This window comes from Akebia trifoliata, chromosome 8 (genome assembly GCF_017979445.1).
Source record: "Akebia trifoliata isolate Shusen 1 chromosome 8, ASM1797944v1, whole genome shotgun sequence".
In the NCBI taxonomy this organism is placed as follows: Eukaryota; Viridiplantae; Streptophyta; class Magnoliopsida; order Ranunculales; family Lardizabalaceae; genus Akebia; species Akebia trifoliata.
The window spans coordinates 37,593,227-37,606,883 of NC_141382.1; the positions used below are offsets into that span (position 1 = coordinate 37,593,227).

The window sequence follows — 13,657 nt, forward strand, 5'->3', positions numbered from 1 at the left end:
GTATAATGGTAAAATAGAAGCTCTAAGGTTTGGCTCAATGACAATTTTGGACCGATAAGCAGTTAATGCTCGTGGGCCGTGAGTTTGATACCCAATACAAGCATTAATTCCTCAGGGGCCACTTGTGAGGGCGTACACTCACTTTCTTGGCATGTGTGATGTGCAGGCGTTGCAACTTGCATGTGTCTCGGGACTAGTCCTTGGACAAGACCATGGTCTATGAATTGGGCAAGTTCCAGATACGGGCTCAATCCTTTATCAACTGGAAAATGTTCTTTGTCTACAAGAATACCCGGTTATCAAAAGTGAAATTAAAAATAAAAAATAAAAAAAAATAGAATGCTGTTATGAATATGTAAAGAAGTAAAAGTCGTGTTGGACTACCCTCAAGAATCACGAGTGAAAAAGCATCGATGGCTCCTATCCACTTTCAAGTCAAGATGTGTGATATGAGGTCATCTCAAAGTCCCTTCAGCATCATTCAAGAAGTAAATATACATCCAAGTGAAAAGAAGGTCAAATATTTCAGATATGGTGTGAGTTAGTGGGGATCCAATCTATTATAACATAGAATAATTAGATCCTTCCCATTTTTATGCCCTAATTTTTTTTTTGTTTTAAATATAAAAAGAATTTTTTTTTTAAGAAAGAAAAAAAGAGAAATTCTATTGGCACTCCAACGTTTACTTATCGAGTAATGATAATTTGACACCCCCGCATAGATTTTCTTTCATCGGGATATCCAACTGCCCAAATTTATGGGGATGTGCAGTTATGTATCCCAAGGCACTTATGGTTCTAGCACATCTGCACATGCCATGTTAGGATAGTCAGATTATCACTGCTCTTTACTTATTACATTCCAATTACTTAAATTATTTATTATACCCCATTTAAAATAGAAATTAACATTTTTGCATTAATATTTTCTTTCACAAGATCAAAAAAATCCATGAATTGTCACTATTGATAGTAATCCATCAAAAATTACAAGTTGATGTCAACGGTTATCGTCTGTTCTAACCCCTTTATGTTGATCTTGTGCTCTTCGTACACTTCGGTATTTCTCCATCAATGATGGAAAAAATATCCAAACTTAACGCTCCTTCCTAAAGTTAGAGAATGATTTATTCTCAAAAACTATTAATTTTTGTCTTTATTAATTTAATTGGATTGTAATAATTAAAAGTTGTAGTGATAATAGAATTTCTCAAGAAAAGGTGTTGTTCCGTTAGAGTCGAAGTGACTCGTTCGAGTCAACCCACCGATGCGAGACGATCTCAAATTAGAAACCCTAGTCTTATATATCTCAAATTCTCATCTTCTCAGCTGCTCTCTGTTTCTGCGACTATTGCGACCTTCAAGATCTACGGTAAGATTTCGTATTCTTCTTCCTGTTCTTCGTCTTGATTTGATTTTCTATTCGCCTTCATCTTTCTGATAACATATCAACTGTAAATTTTTTTCTTTAGGTTTTTGGTTTCTAAGATGCTGTAATTTTATTTCGATTTTGTGTTGAAATTTCTTGATCTTAGTTTTTTTGGTAAATATTTTGAATCTGAGTTTGGGGTTTTTATATTTTTTATTCTAAACCGATTTATTTTGTGTTGGGAAATTAGGGTTTCTTATATTCAGACAATTAAACTGTAAAGTTAGTGTTTTTTCTTATGGTTCTCTCCAATCTGAATTAGAAGGTTTATATTTTCAATCTAAGATGGTGAATTTATTGTTGGAAAACTAGGATTTCTTTTCTTCAAGCCGATTACATTGGTTGGTAACCTAATCACTCTATTTTCCTCCTTTTGCAGAATTTTTACTTATTCTAATCCTTCGGACGTAACACATACAACAATAGAATGGCTTCACGTTTCTGGGATCAGGTTTGATAAATTTATAATACAAACCCTAACCCTAGCTAGTCAATATTTTCAGGAAATAATAATCAAACTTTGTAAATTTTCTTAACAGGGCGCCAGTGATACTGAAGAGGAGGAAGAGGAGAATGATTTTGAAGAGGGGGACGATAATGTCGGGGGAGCCAGTGAGGCTGCTGGAGGAGCAACTTCTGGGAACAAATACCTGGAAGATAATGCCAGTGATAGTGACGACTCCGATGGTCAGAGGCGTGTTGTCCGATCAGCCAAAGACAAACGCTTTGAGGAGATGTCATCCACTGTCGACCAGATGAAGAATGCTATTAAGATCAATGATTGGGTTAGCCTCCAAGAGAGTTTCGACAAGATTAACAAACAGCTTGAGAAGGTCATTAGGGTTACAGAATCTGAAAAGGCCCCAAAACTTTACATCAAAACTCTTGTTATGTTGGAGGATTTCTTGAGTGAAGCTTTGGCTAATAAGGATGCAAAAAAGAAGATGAGTAGTAGCAATGCAAAGGCCTTGAATTCGATGAAACAAAAACTTAAGAAGAACAACAAACAATATGAGGATTTGATCAATAAGTATAGGGAGAATCATGAGAGCGAAGATGAAGGGCAAGGTGATGAGCAGACAGAGGAGGAGGAGGATTCGGGTTCGGAGTTTGAGGAGGATCCATCGAAAATGGGAAACATGTCGGGGTCTGAAGATGGTGATCGTGACGATGATGAAGACAAAGACCAAGCCGAGGGTGGGGGTTGGGAGAAGAAGATGAGCAAGAAAGATAAACTCATGGACAAACAATTCATGAAGGACCCGAGTGAGATCACATGGGACGTAGTTGATAAGAAGTTGAAGGAGATTGTTGCTGCGAGGGGTCGGAAGGGAACGGGAAGGGTTGAGCAAGTTGAACAACTTACTTTTTTGACAAAGGTTGCCAAGACTCCAGCCCAAAAGCTTGAGATCCTTTTCAATGTCATCTCCGCTCAATTCGATGTGAACCCAAGTCTCAGTGGGCACATGCCTGTAAATGTGTGGAAGAAGTGTGTGCAAAATATGCTTGTCACACTGGACATCCTTGAGCAGTATCCGAACATCGTGGTGGATGACTCAGTGGAGCCTGAAGAGAACGAGACTCAGAAAGGAGCAGACTATAAGGGTACAATTCGGGTTTGGGGGAACATGGTTGCCTTCCTTGAACGGATGGATGTTGAGTTTTTCAAGAGCCTGCAATGCATTGATCCCCACACTATGGAATACGTGGAGAGGCTTAGGGATGAGCCTCTGTTCTTTGTTCTTGCTCAAAATGTTCAGGATTATTTAGAAAGGATTGGAGATTTTAAGGCCGCTGCGAAGGTTGCATTGAGACGGGTTGAGCTTGTTTATTATAAGCCCCAAGAGGTTTATGCTGCAATGAAAAAATTGGCGGAGCAAACCGGGGATGGAGAGAACGAAGAAACAGAGGCAGATGAGGAGGCCCAAGTGGTGGAAGAAAACAGGGGTCCACCAGATTTTGTGGTTACTCCTGAACTCGTGCCACGAAGACCCACTTTTCCAGACAATTGTAGGACACTAATGGATGTATTGGTATCTCTTATTTACAAGTATGGGGATGAGCGAACTAAAGCCCGTGCAATGCTCTGTGATATATATCACCATGCAATAATGGACGAGTTCTCAAATTCTCGGGATTTATTGCTGATGAGTCACTTGCAGGATGGGGTTCAACACATGGACATTTCAACCCAAATACTTTTCAATAGGGCTATGGCCCAACTTGGTCTATGTGCTTTCCGAGTTGGACTTGTCACGGAGGCTCATAGTTGCCTTTCCGAGCTATATGCAGGTGGAAGGGTGAAGGAGTTGCTTGCACAAGGTTTCTCTCAGAGCCGTTATCACGAGAAGACCCCAGAGCAGGTATAAATTTGTTTTCATTTTTATATTATTTACTAATTACAGTTTAATATCATATTATAATTAATAATAATGGTTATTTCTGTATAGCAAATATAGTTATCCTTGTAATTAATTGTGATACCTTCCATCATGATGCTTTGGCATGGACAACGGTGTGCAATGAAGTGTTTTCTGTTAAATCATTAACTTTCGCAATACTCACCAATCATCTGTTCTATCAGGCTGGTTTGATAGTTATATTTCTGTTTATATCTTACTTTGTACAAGTTTATACTTCTGTCCCATTTTGCTATTTCTATATCTCATCTTTAGTCTTGTACTTTTTGGAACTCTGATTCTCAAATGTACAAGACTAGTGCGTATTGGCCTTTTTGGAACTCTGATTCTAAAGTTTATACTTCTGTTCCATTTTGTTATTTCTATATCTCATCTTTAGTCTTGTACTTTTTGGAACTCTGATTCTATATCTCATCTTTGGTCTTGTACGTATTGGCCTATACATTCTGAAATGTACCATATTTTGAACCATTGTTACATGTGATGCAGTGTCGCTGGTCATATCATCCTCTTTGGTATAATCTGCTATGCTAACAATAAGATCCTGATTTCACTTGCATGTAACTGGATTAAGTCTAATAACATCACAAACATCATTCAGTACATGATCTGTTTATATCCTACTGATTGTGCATTTGTACCTGACAAATTATTATGTGCATTATAGTTTTGGTGGTGTTTTGATTTCTTCCTGCCACCATGTCTTGGTTTGATAGTTACATTTCTATTTATATCTTACTTTGTACAAATTTATACTTCTGTCCCATTTTGCTATTTCTGTATCTCATCTTTAGTCTTGTACTTTTTGGAGCTCTGATTCTTTGTTTCTAAAAATGTAGTCTGCGACTTGATCTCTTATCAAAATGTAGGCATGCTTCATCCTTAACAATTTTGTTGTATATAAATTTTTTACGACTTTGTATATAAATTTTGTACATTTCTGCGACTTTGAATGCTTGTCTATAATTTGTATTTCTGCTCAAATCAGAACTGAAAAAAATGTTTACTATTGTTAATGATTTGTCTTCCATCAGGAAAAGCTGGAACGGAGGAGACAGATGCCATATCACATGCACATAAATCTTGAGCTCTTGGAGGCAGTACATCTGATATGTGCGATGCTGCTTGAGGTTCCGAACATGGCGGCTAACACCCACGACGCCAAACGTAAGGTCATAAGCAAGACATTCCGTAGACTGCTTGAGGTCAGTGAGCGACAGACCTTCACGGGCCCACCTGAAAATGTTCGGGATCATGTCATGGCTGCGACCAGAGCCCTTAGCAAGGCAGACTTCCAGAAGGCCTTTGACGTCATAAACTCCCTCGATATCTGGAAACTTCTTAGGAACCGAGAGAGTGTTCTCGAGATGCTCAAGACCAAAATCAAGGAAGAGGCTTTGAGAACCTATCTGTTCACCTACTCTTCGTCTTATGATTCTCTAAGCTTGGATCAGCTTACCACGATGTTTGACCTCTCGGACGCCCACACACACAGTACAGTGAGCAAAATGATGATCATGGAGGAGCTTCATGCAAGCTGGGACCAGCCTACCCGTTGTGTTATCTTTCACAATGTTGAGCACACTAGGTTGCAAGCACTTGCTTTCCAGTTGACAGAGAAGCTGTCGATCCGCAGAAAGCAATGAGAAGGCATTTGAGGCAAGGACAGGTGGAGGGTTGGATGGGATGCCTTCGAGGCGTAGGGAAGGCCAAGATTACGCTGGGGCTACGGTTGGAAAGTGGCAAGAGAACTTCTCTCAAGGAAGGCAGGGTGGTTACAATAGTGGCCGTTCGGGATATGGTGGTGGTGGGAGATTGAATTCTTCTAATCAGGGTTATGGAGGAGGATATCATAGAGACAGAGTAGGAGGGCAGACACGTGGAACTGGCGGAGGTGGGTATTCAGCTGGATACCAAAGCACGCGTTACCAAGATGCGTATGGAGGAGGGGTCGGGAGGACGCCATATCAAACCGGTTCAGCTGTTAGGGGATCGCAGATGGATACTCCAGCCCGTATGGTGAGTCTAAACAGGACGGGTCGCGTTTAGTGAGAAATATAAAAAAAGGTTTTGGTTTTGCTCTCATCTCTCATCTTTGTTGGTTCTGAAATTTTAGAATACTATTTATAACTTAGAATTTTAAATTTTGTAAGACTTATTGTTATAAGTTGGATTTTGTTATTTTTGTTAGTTTATTTATTATGTATCTGTCTGGACAAATTTTTAACTATGGAATGATTAGTTATTGGAGTTTTGATGGTGGCATGAATCTTCTACCTGCTTATATTGATGGAATCAGATTATCTTCTGTGCAGCCGATACAATATGGTTGTGGAAAACATGACTTTATTGTTCCCTTTTGGATTATACTTATTTGAACACCTTCATATGAAATGTTTCAATGTGGCTAATCAAAACATTCTGAGATAAATTGGAAAATGGTTGGAACCAAATCAGAAAGAGACTAGTCTAAATTGTTTAGGCCCCTTGTTAGCAATTTGAAATACGGCAAAAATTCGATTCATGAAAATTTTGAGTTCTATTTGAGTTTGGATTTTAAAAATTGTATCTAAAAGTAGGCCAAAAATTTGATAAATGGAAAATACGTGGCATATGCTTCATGCCAAAATTATCTGTTTCATTTCAAAAATTTGAAAATAAAAATTCGACCCTATGATAGTGATGGTGATGTAAATGAAGAAGATCAAGGGACAAATCATCAATTTGAAAAATTAAAATGTAATCCCAAATAAATGTAGAGGGCCGTGTCATTATGTTTTTAAAGATAAAATGTTGATTCCTTCAAAATTTTTAAGTATGCTGCTTCAAAGTCCACTTGTGTTACATGTCACGTCACAACTTACAAGTTCACACTTGGTAACATACAACAAGTTATAATAGCATTTTTTTTCCATTGAGTTTTATAAAAATTTGGAAAAACTGTGTTTTATTCTTTTCAAATTTAAAATTCGTGAATTATTTAGAATAGTTCAATATCCGGAGAATAATACTTTCATTGAAAAAAAATTAAAAATTCGTGAATTTTTCAAAAATTAAACAAGAGATTGCTAACAAGGGTTTAGACTGATGTTATCGTCTTACCTTTAGTAAAAAAAATCCTTGATTTTTTCTCTCCAAATTCCATTATAGGCAACCTTAATAAAGGTAAAACTAGGGTTAGCAATGGGCCAGGTCTTGTTGACGTAAGGGTACTATGAAAATTTACTAAATCCAAACCCAACCCATTTAGTAGTAGGTACGTTGACCCAACCCATATGTAACCTATTAAGTAAAATTGAAATCTTCAATGAAAAAAATAAGTTCCATTTCCACCACCAAAAATGAAATATCATTATTAAAAATAAAGTAGCACAGCCATAAAATAAGTTTAATGGTGAAAAATAACTTTCTATGATCATTTTTTGAATGCCATAAACTAATGTGGTCAGAAAACTTTCCTTACTAATTTATTAAGGAAAGTGTTTTTCAATATTATTATTATTATTATTGGTTAAACAAAGTATTATCACATTAGACATAATAGCTTTACTTGGTAAGATCTCAAATCTTGTTGAAGATCATTTTGCCAATATTAGAAATCAAACACTACATACCTCTAGATTTTAATGAAAAAAATGGAGTAAAAAATAAAAATAAAAATAAATAACTTATTAAGAAAAGTGTTTTTTCTTTCCCAAACTAAATCTTAATCATTTATTAATTTAAAATATCTTAAAACACCCTTTAAATTTTATAGAATTTGATTAAAAAAATATATCGTGAAAAAATTCTAGAAAAAATTCAATAATTTGTAAAATTATTAAATTACACGTTAATGATAGAATAACAAAACGTTTCTAAACAGGTTAGACGGGTTGACGCCTAGAATTCAAACACAACCCATTTAAAAATCATGTTAGATGGGTTAACACTACCATGACCCAAACCCAATTAGGCTTGACCAAAACCCATTAATTTCGTGTTATTTTCAAGGTGTGTGCGTGGGTCGTGATGAGATTGCTACTCCTAGGTAAAACTATTTACTAATCCAAAAAAGAAAAAAAAGTGAAAACCTTGAGAGATTATATCTTCTTTTAACTTTCAAACCTTAAAAACAAGAGAGGCCTTTGGTAGAAAATGATGGCTTTGGGAGGGAAACAACGGATTTATGCAAAGATAAAAAAAATTGTGATTGACAAAAATAATAATGAGAGTTATTTTATAATTTAAACCAAGTATTTTATTTAAACAATATTTATCACTAAAATACCGATTTTTATGAACGTTTTGAATGTCTCATTAGGTTCTAGTGAATATTTCAATTTTTTTTCTTTCACAAAATATTCCTCCAAAAAAAAAAATCTAGATCATAAAAGTTGATGATCTATATATTCTTTTTGGATTGGTAAACCTGTTTTTAATGAGTTCAATAACTTGGTGTCAACGGATTTGAACTCAGGTGTCTTGTATTATCACCCAAAGACTTTACCAATTAAGCTAGTTGACACCTACATTTTGATGATGATATTTACTATTTAAAAAATGAATACCAAAACTCTTTTTGAGCCAAGGTAATTGGTTCTGAATCTATGTATTTCTGAATCATACTTCTAATTGGTCAGGAAACTCAAGTCCAATAAATTTATTTTGTTCCCCATTTATTGTTTAATTTTAAAGCTATAAAATTCTAAAAGGCAATTGTATATAGTAGCTTGAATTATTTATTAGCTTTTGGTTACAAAATGCTAATCTGAGTCAATTTAATGTAAGAAAGTGGATTAAGATAAGAGTCGTGATGGCAAATTCTCTATCGTATCTTTCTACAAGTCCTTCATTCCTTCAAACATATTCGAGTTCCTAATTTCTTTTATTTGGGGTTACAAAATTCCTTTAATCTAGTTGGGTGTTTTCAATAATATTCTGATGGTGACCCATCTTATTTCTCATAGGTTCATTATTGTTGATTTTTTTTGTTTCCTTTATCTCTCTATTGGTGAATATTTTGAAGAATAATGATGAATGCACGTGATTTTGGTATGCGGTTGATGTGACAAGAGTACAAAACCACACATCTTTTTCTTGTGTATCCCGAAAAAAAAGATCTATGGTTCTGTACCCTTATCACGTCAACCGCCTACCAAAATCACGTGCATTCATCACGATTCTATTTGGAATTGATGTTCTTCAAAAGGGCACAATCCATTGTTTGAATTGTTATATTAAATCTAATAGTCATCCAAACCCACAACCATTTAAAGATACATTTAAACTCTATAATACCAAATTTTAGAACATACAGAAAAGAATTTTTAACAACAATTTAAGACTTGAAAACTATTCTTATTCTCTCTACTATTAAATGTATTTTCTTAGTGATTGGATCCAGGGATGAAAGAGAAATTTAGCTTTGTATAATTCAAACTTCACTTGTTTACTCTTTTATTGTGAAATTGATGGATTGCTATTGTCATCCATTGTTGATTTGATAGTTCTTTAAAAAAAATTATAATATTTAGGGTGATTTATACATGCCACCCATGTTTTGCTGGATATTATAGATACCCACTATGTTTTAAAACTGATGACATGCATCCTTTGACCTCAATCTTCTATATAGATTACGGGAAAAAGGCTCAAATGCCCTCATCTTCAACTTCTAGTCAAAAATCAAGATTTTTCTTCTCAAAATCATTCATCTTTATCTCTTTTTTTTTTTTTTTTTCTGATAAGTTACACAACTTTATCTTCAATTTATTGTTTTCAACCTAAAACTGACTATTTACTTAAAACCCTAGATTTTTTTAAAATCCAAAATCCAATCATTTTTTAATTTTTTCAAAAATCTTGTGTTTCTTCAAGCTTTTCAACCTCTAAGATAACTTTAATCCATTTAACCTTATTTTCTTCCATTATTTTCTGTAGGACTTCCTTTGTAGAAAATCCTAGATTTTTCTATCCAAAATTTTTATCATATGATACTTCCTCAAAAATTGTATCTTGCCTTAAGATTTGAAGGTTGAAGACTTGAAGTAACTAAAATCTTAAGAGAGATGATGGGGATTAAAATTTTGTATCAAAAGATGTTGGAGATGAATGATTTTGAGAAGAAAAATCTGAATTTTAAACTAGAGATAGAAGATAAGGGCATTTGAATATTTTCTCCTTAGTCTATTTTGAAGACTGAGATCAGGGGATGCATGTCATCAATTTCAAATTATAGGGGTGTATCTCTAATATTCAACAAAATATAAGGGCCATGTCTTAATCACTCTAATATTTATTAAGCGATTCTATCAAGGACCTCACTGCCTCGTTGATCTCATTCAAAGTGGCCTCACTGCCCTCGTCGTTGTCAACATCATTATCATCATGATCACCATCACCATCGAAAAATGACATCAATACCTCATCATCATCAAAAAGTGACCTCAATGCCCTCGTCACCATCATTTTCATTATCATCACCGTACCCTCATTTTCATCTTCATCCTTGCCATTATCATCTTATCAAAGTGATTGAAGAGGACTGGTTTTGAGAAGGAAAAAACATAGTTTAGGTTATTGATTTATTTAGTTTAGCTATAGAAGCTGAGTGTGGTCAAGGGGTATGACATCAGTGTGAAGAAATGGGGAAAGAAAAAAAATGAATATTTTTAGATCATTACCCGTTAACCCATACGAGAAGACCAAGGTCATGGTGTATGTCATTAGTTTGAAACCAGAGGATAATAAATTAAATCGAAGATGTTTAATTAGGTCATTTTTCATTATTCTATAAGAGAAGACTAAGGTCCAGGGGTATGTTATCAGTTTGAAACAGCAAGGAGGTTATCTCAAAAGACAATGGTTGTGTGGCCTTAAGTAAGGGCAAGCATTCTAAAGGCCACACGGCCATTGTCTCCTCACGTGGATGTGCATAAAACCATAGATTTTTCTTCAGAAACACAACTGCAATTCCATAAATATGTGCAGTTGTATATCCTGAGAAAAATTTATGATTCTATGCACAGTTATATGAGAGGAGTTTGTCAGAGGTGGGAGCCAATTTATCATTATTATTATTATTATTATTATTTTATTCTCTACAAAGACTTTAAATATAACCTCATAACTCTCTCAAATAACTCTCTCAAATTTATGGTTTGACTTAGGTAATTTTCGAGCTACTCAACTGAGCTGATGAGTTGAATCGGTGATTTTTCAAGGTGACTTGGTGAATTAGTTCCACTGTGTTTGAAAGCTTGGTCACTTCAAAATCCAATCGAGTGACTCATATTTCTTATGTCTTGAGACTCTATTTCTTGATTGTTTTGCACTTTGAACGATTGTTTTTGGCAAAATAGTTTGTCTGGTAATTAAAGAAGCAAGATCAACGAAATAAGATACTATTTCTAGATTTTAAAATCAAATTTAAGAAATATAATAATACTTTAAAAACTATTAAAATGGGTTCAAAAAGTGATTGTAAAGACTTGGAAAGATGGCTAAATACTTGTCTTATTCTCTAAATGAAAAATTCGATTTCATAAGCAAGGACCACTTAGCTCAGTGGTAAGATTTTGTGGAGGTTGTTCCCAAGGTCTTAGGTAAAAATCCCTTGAACCCCTTCATATGTTAGTCTGAGTCTTCTTTTATCCTGTCAACCTCTCCAAAAAAAATTGATTTCATCTAAAATGCATATACGTATATATATAGATCCCGTTTGTAAGTCAGTGTTAAGGAGCTAACATAGAGTCAATGCTTTTGTCCTATATGGATTAGAAATTTTGGAATGGGCTATTATTTGTGAGGATGATCTCTATAGTGAGGAGATCATTCTCACAAAAAATCAGTCCAATCTAAAATTTTTAACCGCATCAAAGTCGATTTAGAATTGTGGATCATTAATTTTTTTATTATTAATTTGTAAATCATTTTTAATGGAGTTAGAATTTTCAGATTGGATTAATTTTTGGTGAAAACGATCTCCTCACCACATAGATCATTCTTACAAAAAACAGTCTAATTTAAAACTTTTAAATCATATAAGACAATTTTTAATTCTTGAATGTTAACTCTCGAACGCCACCCTATACTTATCATGGGTATCCCCACTCTTCAAGTGAGACTAATCCCAATGTCACATGCACCATCCCCTCGAAAAGTCCTACGTGCAACTGATTGAGTCGAGGGTCAATTAGATCTTGGAGGGTGGCTAAAGAAATTCATTGTTTCGTGGGGTTTCAAATTCTTGGCGAACTCTTTCTAAGAAACTTATCAAGAGTCGATTTGCCACTTGGCGAATCCCTTGGGATTCATCCAAAATGCATATACTTTCCTAAGAAATTAGTAAATGACGATCAAAAGAAGTTTAGATTTTGCCACATCATATAACACTCACTTGCAGTAAAGATGGGGGAATCAAAAGCTAAAAAAACGAAAAAAAAAATAAAAAAATACCCTTAACAAACAAGGCCTTAAAAAGACAAACAACACCGCCAAACAAATAGTGAAAATAGGGATGTGTACTGTCTGTCTGTCTTGAAATCTCAACACGTGTGAATCTGTTGTCACTCACTTAAAAATTAAATTATTAATGATGACGTTTTTTAGTCTTTCTCCTTATTTCTTAGCTGTAGATGCTCTGTCAAATGTCATCATGCTATGATGACTAAATCATAACTTGCGGCTTGAACAGGATCCACGTGGCATCTTATTTATTCAGATAATTTTCATAAAATAATTACAAACCCTCTCAAATGGTCAAAATATACCTTTTAAGAAGTAATACATTTTTTTTAAAGGTTGAGACTAGAGAGTGCTCATCCTTTAAAGAAGTCGTTATAATCAAGAGTGTTGATTTGGATTTTTTTTTTAATATAAGGGACTGTTTGAATACACATGAAAAATGATTAGAAATTAAAATTTTATTAAAAAATATATTTATATTTTTCATGAAAAATAACTTTTCTCTAACATTTTTTCCTCCTCATGATTCTTCTTTTATATATATATATATATATATATATATATATATATATATATGGGAAGGGATCACCAGACAAATATTGGGACAAAGATCCATACAAATGATTGTGTCGGTCGGATCAGCACATATCCAACGGTAGAGATCTGTTAAAAACTATGAGGAATAATTTCATTTATAACTTTTAGATATTCGCAATTACATCCCCATGTCTTAAAAATCTCAAATCGCTCACTCATCTTCTTCACTCTTAATAGAACTTGTCTTCCTCACTAACCCTAACCTGTGATTTGCAGCTCCACTCACCAGAGTCTCTGTCCTAGTTGACGATAAGAACTCAAGCCACGACGACGACTATGACGACCTAAAACCCCACATCTATCTTTGTCATAGTCTTCTCCTAATCCTTTTTCTCTCTATTGAGACGAAGACGATGACTCATTACCGTTCCAATCTCTTCTCCATTTTCTCTCTCTCTCTCTGAGAAAAAACGTTATCCATTCGCCATTAATAACGAACAATACTAGTTCTGTTCTTCGTCATTGGTACGGCCTTTCGTTTTACAAACCCTCTCTATTTTATCTTCTTCATATCCTTCTTTATATATCGTAATTTATTTAGCTTAATTTATTCATTTTGATTGGGCCTTCTTTTGTGTTTATGGTGTCATTTCTACGGGTTTTACGTTATTTTTTTTAGTATTTATTTGTGCGGTTTCATGAAATTTTTATTTTCGAGTATGCTTTTTTTTTTTGTTATGGCTTCTAGGGTGATTTTATTTGTTCTCCTTTTGTTTGAAATAGATGGTTTTTGATTGTAGGAATTATGTGAATTTGATTTCTG

General features: G+C 34.5%; 1 protein-coding gene across 1 annotated transcript; it reads left to right on the forward strand.

Annotated features, from left to right (window-relative positions):
* The first annotated feature begins 1,290 nt into the window (after window positions 1-1,290).
* LOC147396687 (eukaryotic translation initiation factor 3 subunit C-like) lies at window positions 1,291-6,114 on the forward strand. Its single transcript, XM_086451726.1, is given in 5 exon segments — window positions 1,291-1,372; window positions 1,809-1,880; window positions 1,969-3,792; window positions 4,884-5,479; window positions 5,481-6,114. Coding segments are annotated over 4 exon segments (2,862 nt in total). The 5' UTR covers window positions 1,291-1,372; window positions 1,809-1,856; the 3' UTR covers window positions 5,899-6,114.
* The last annotated feature ends 7,543 nt before the right edge of the window (window positions 6,115-13,657 follow it).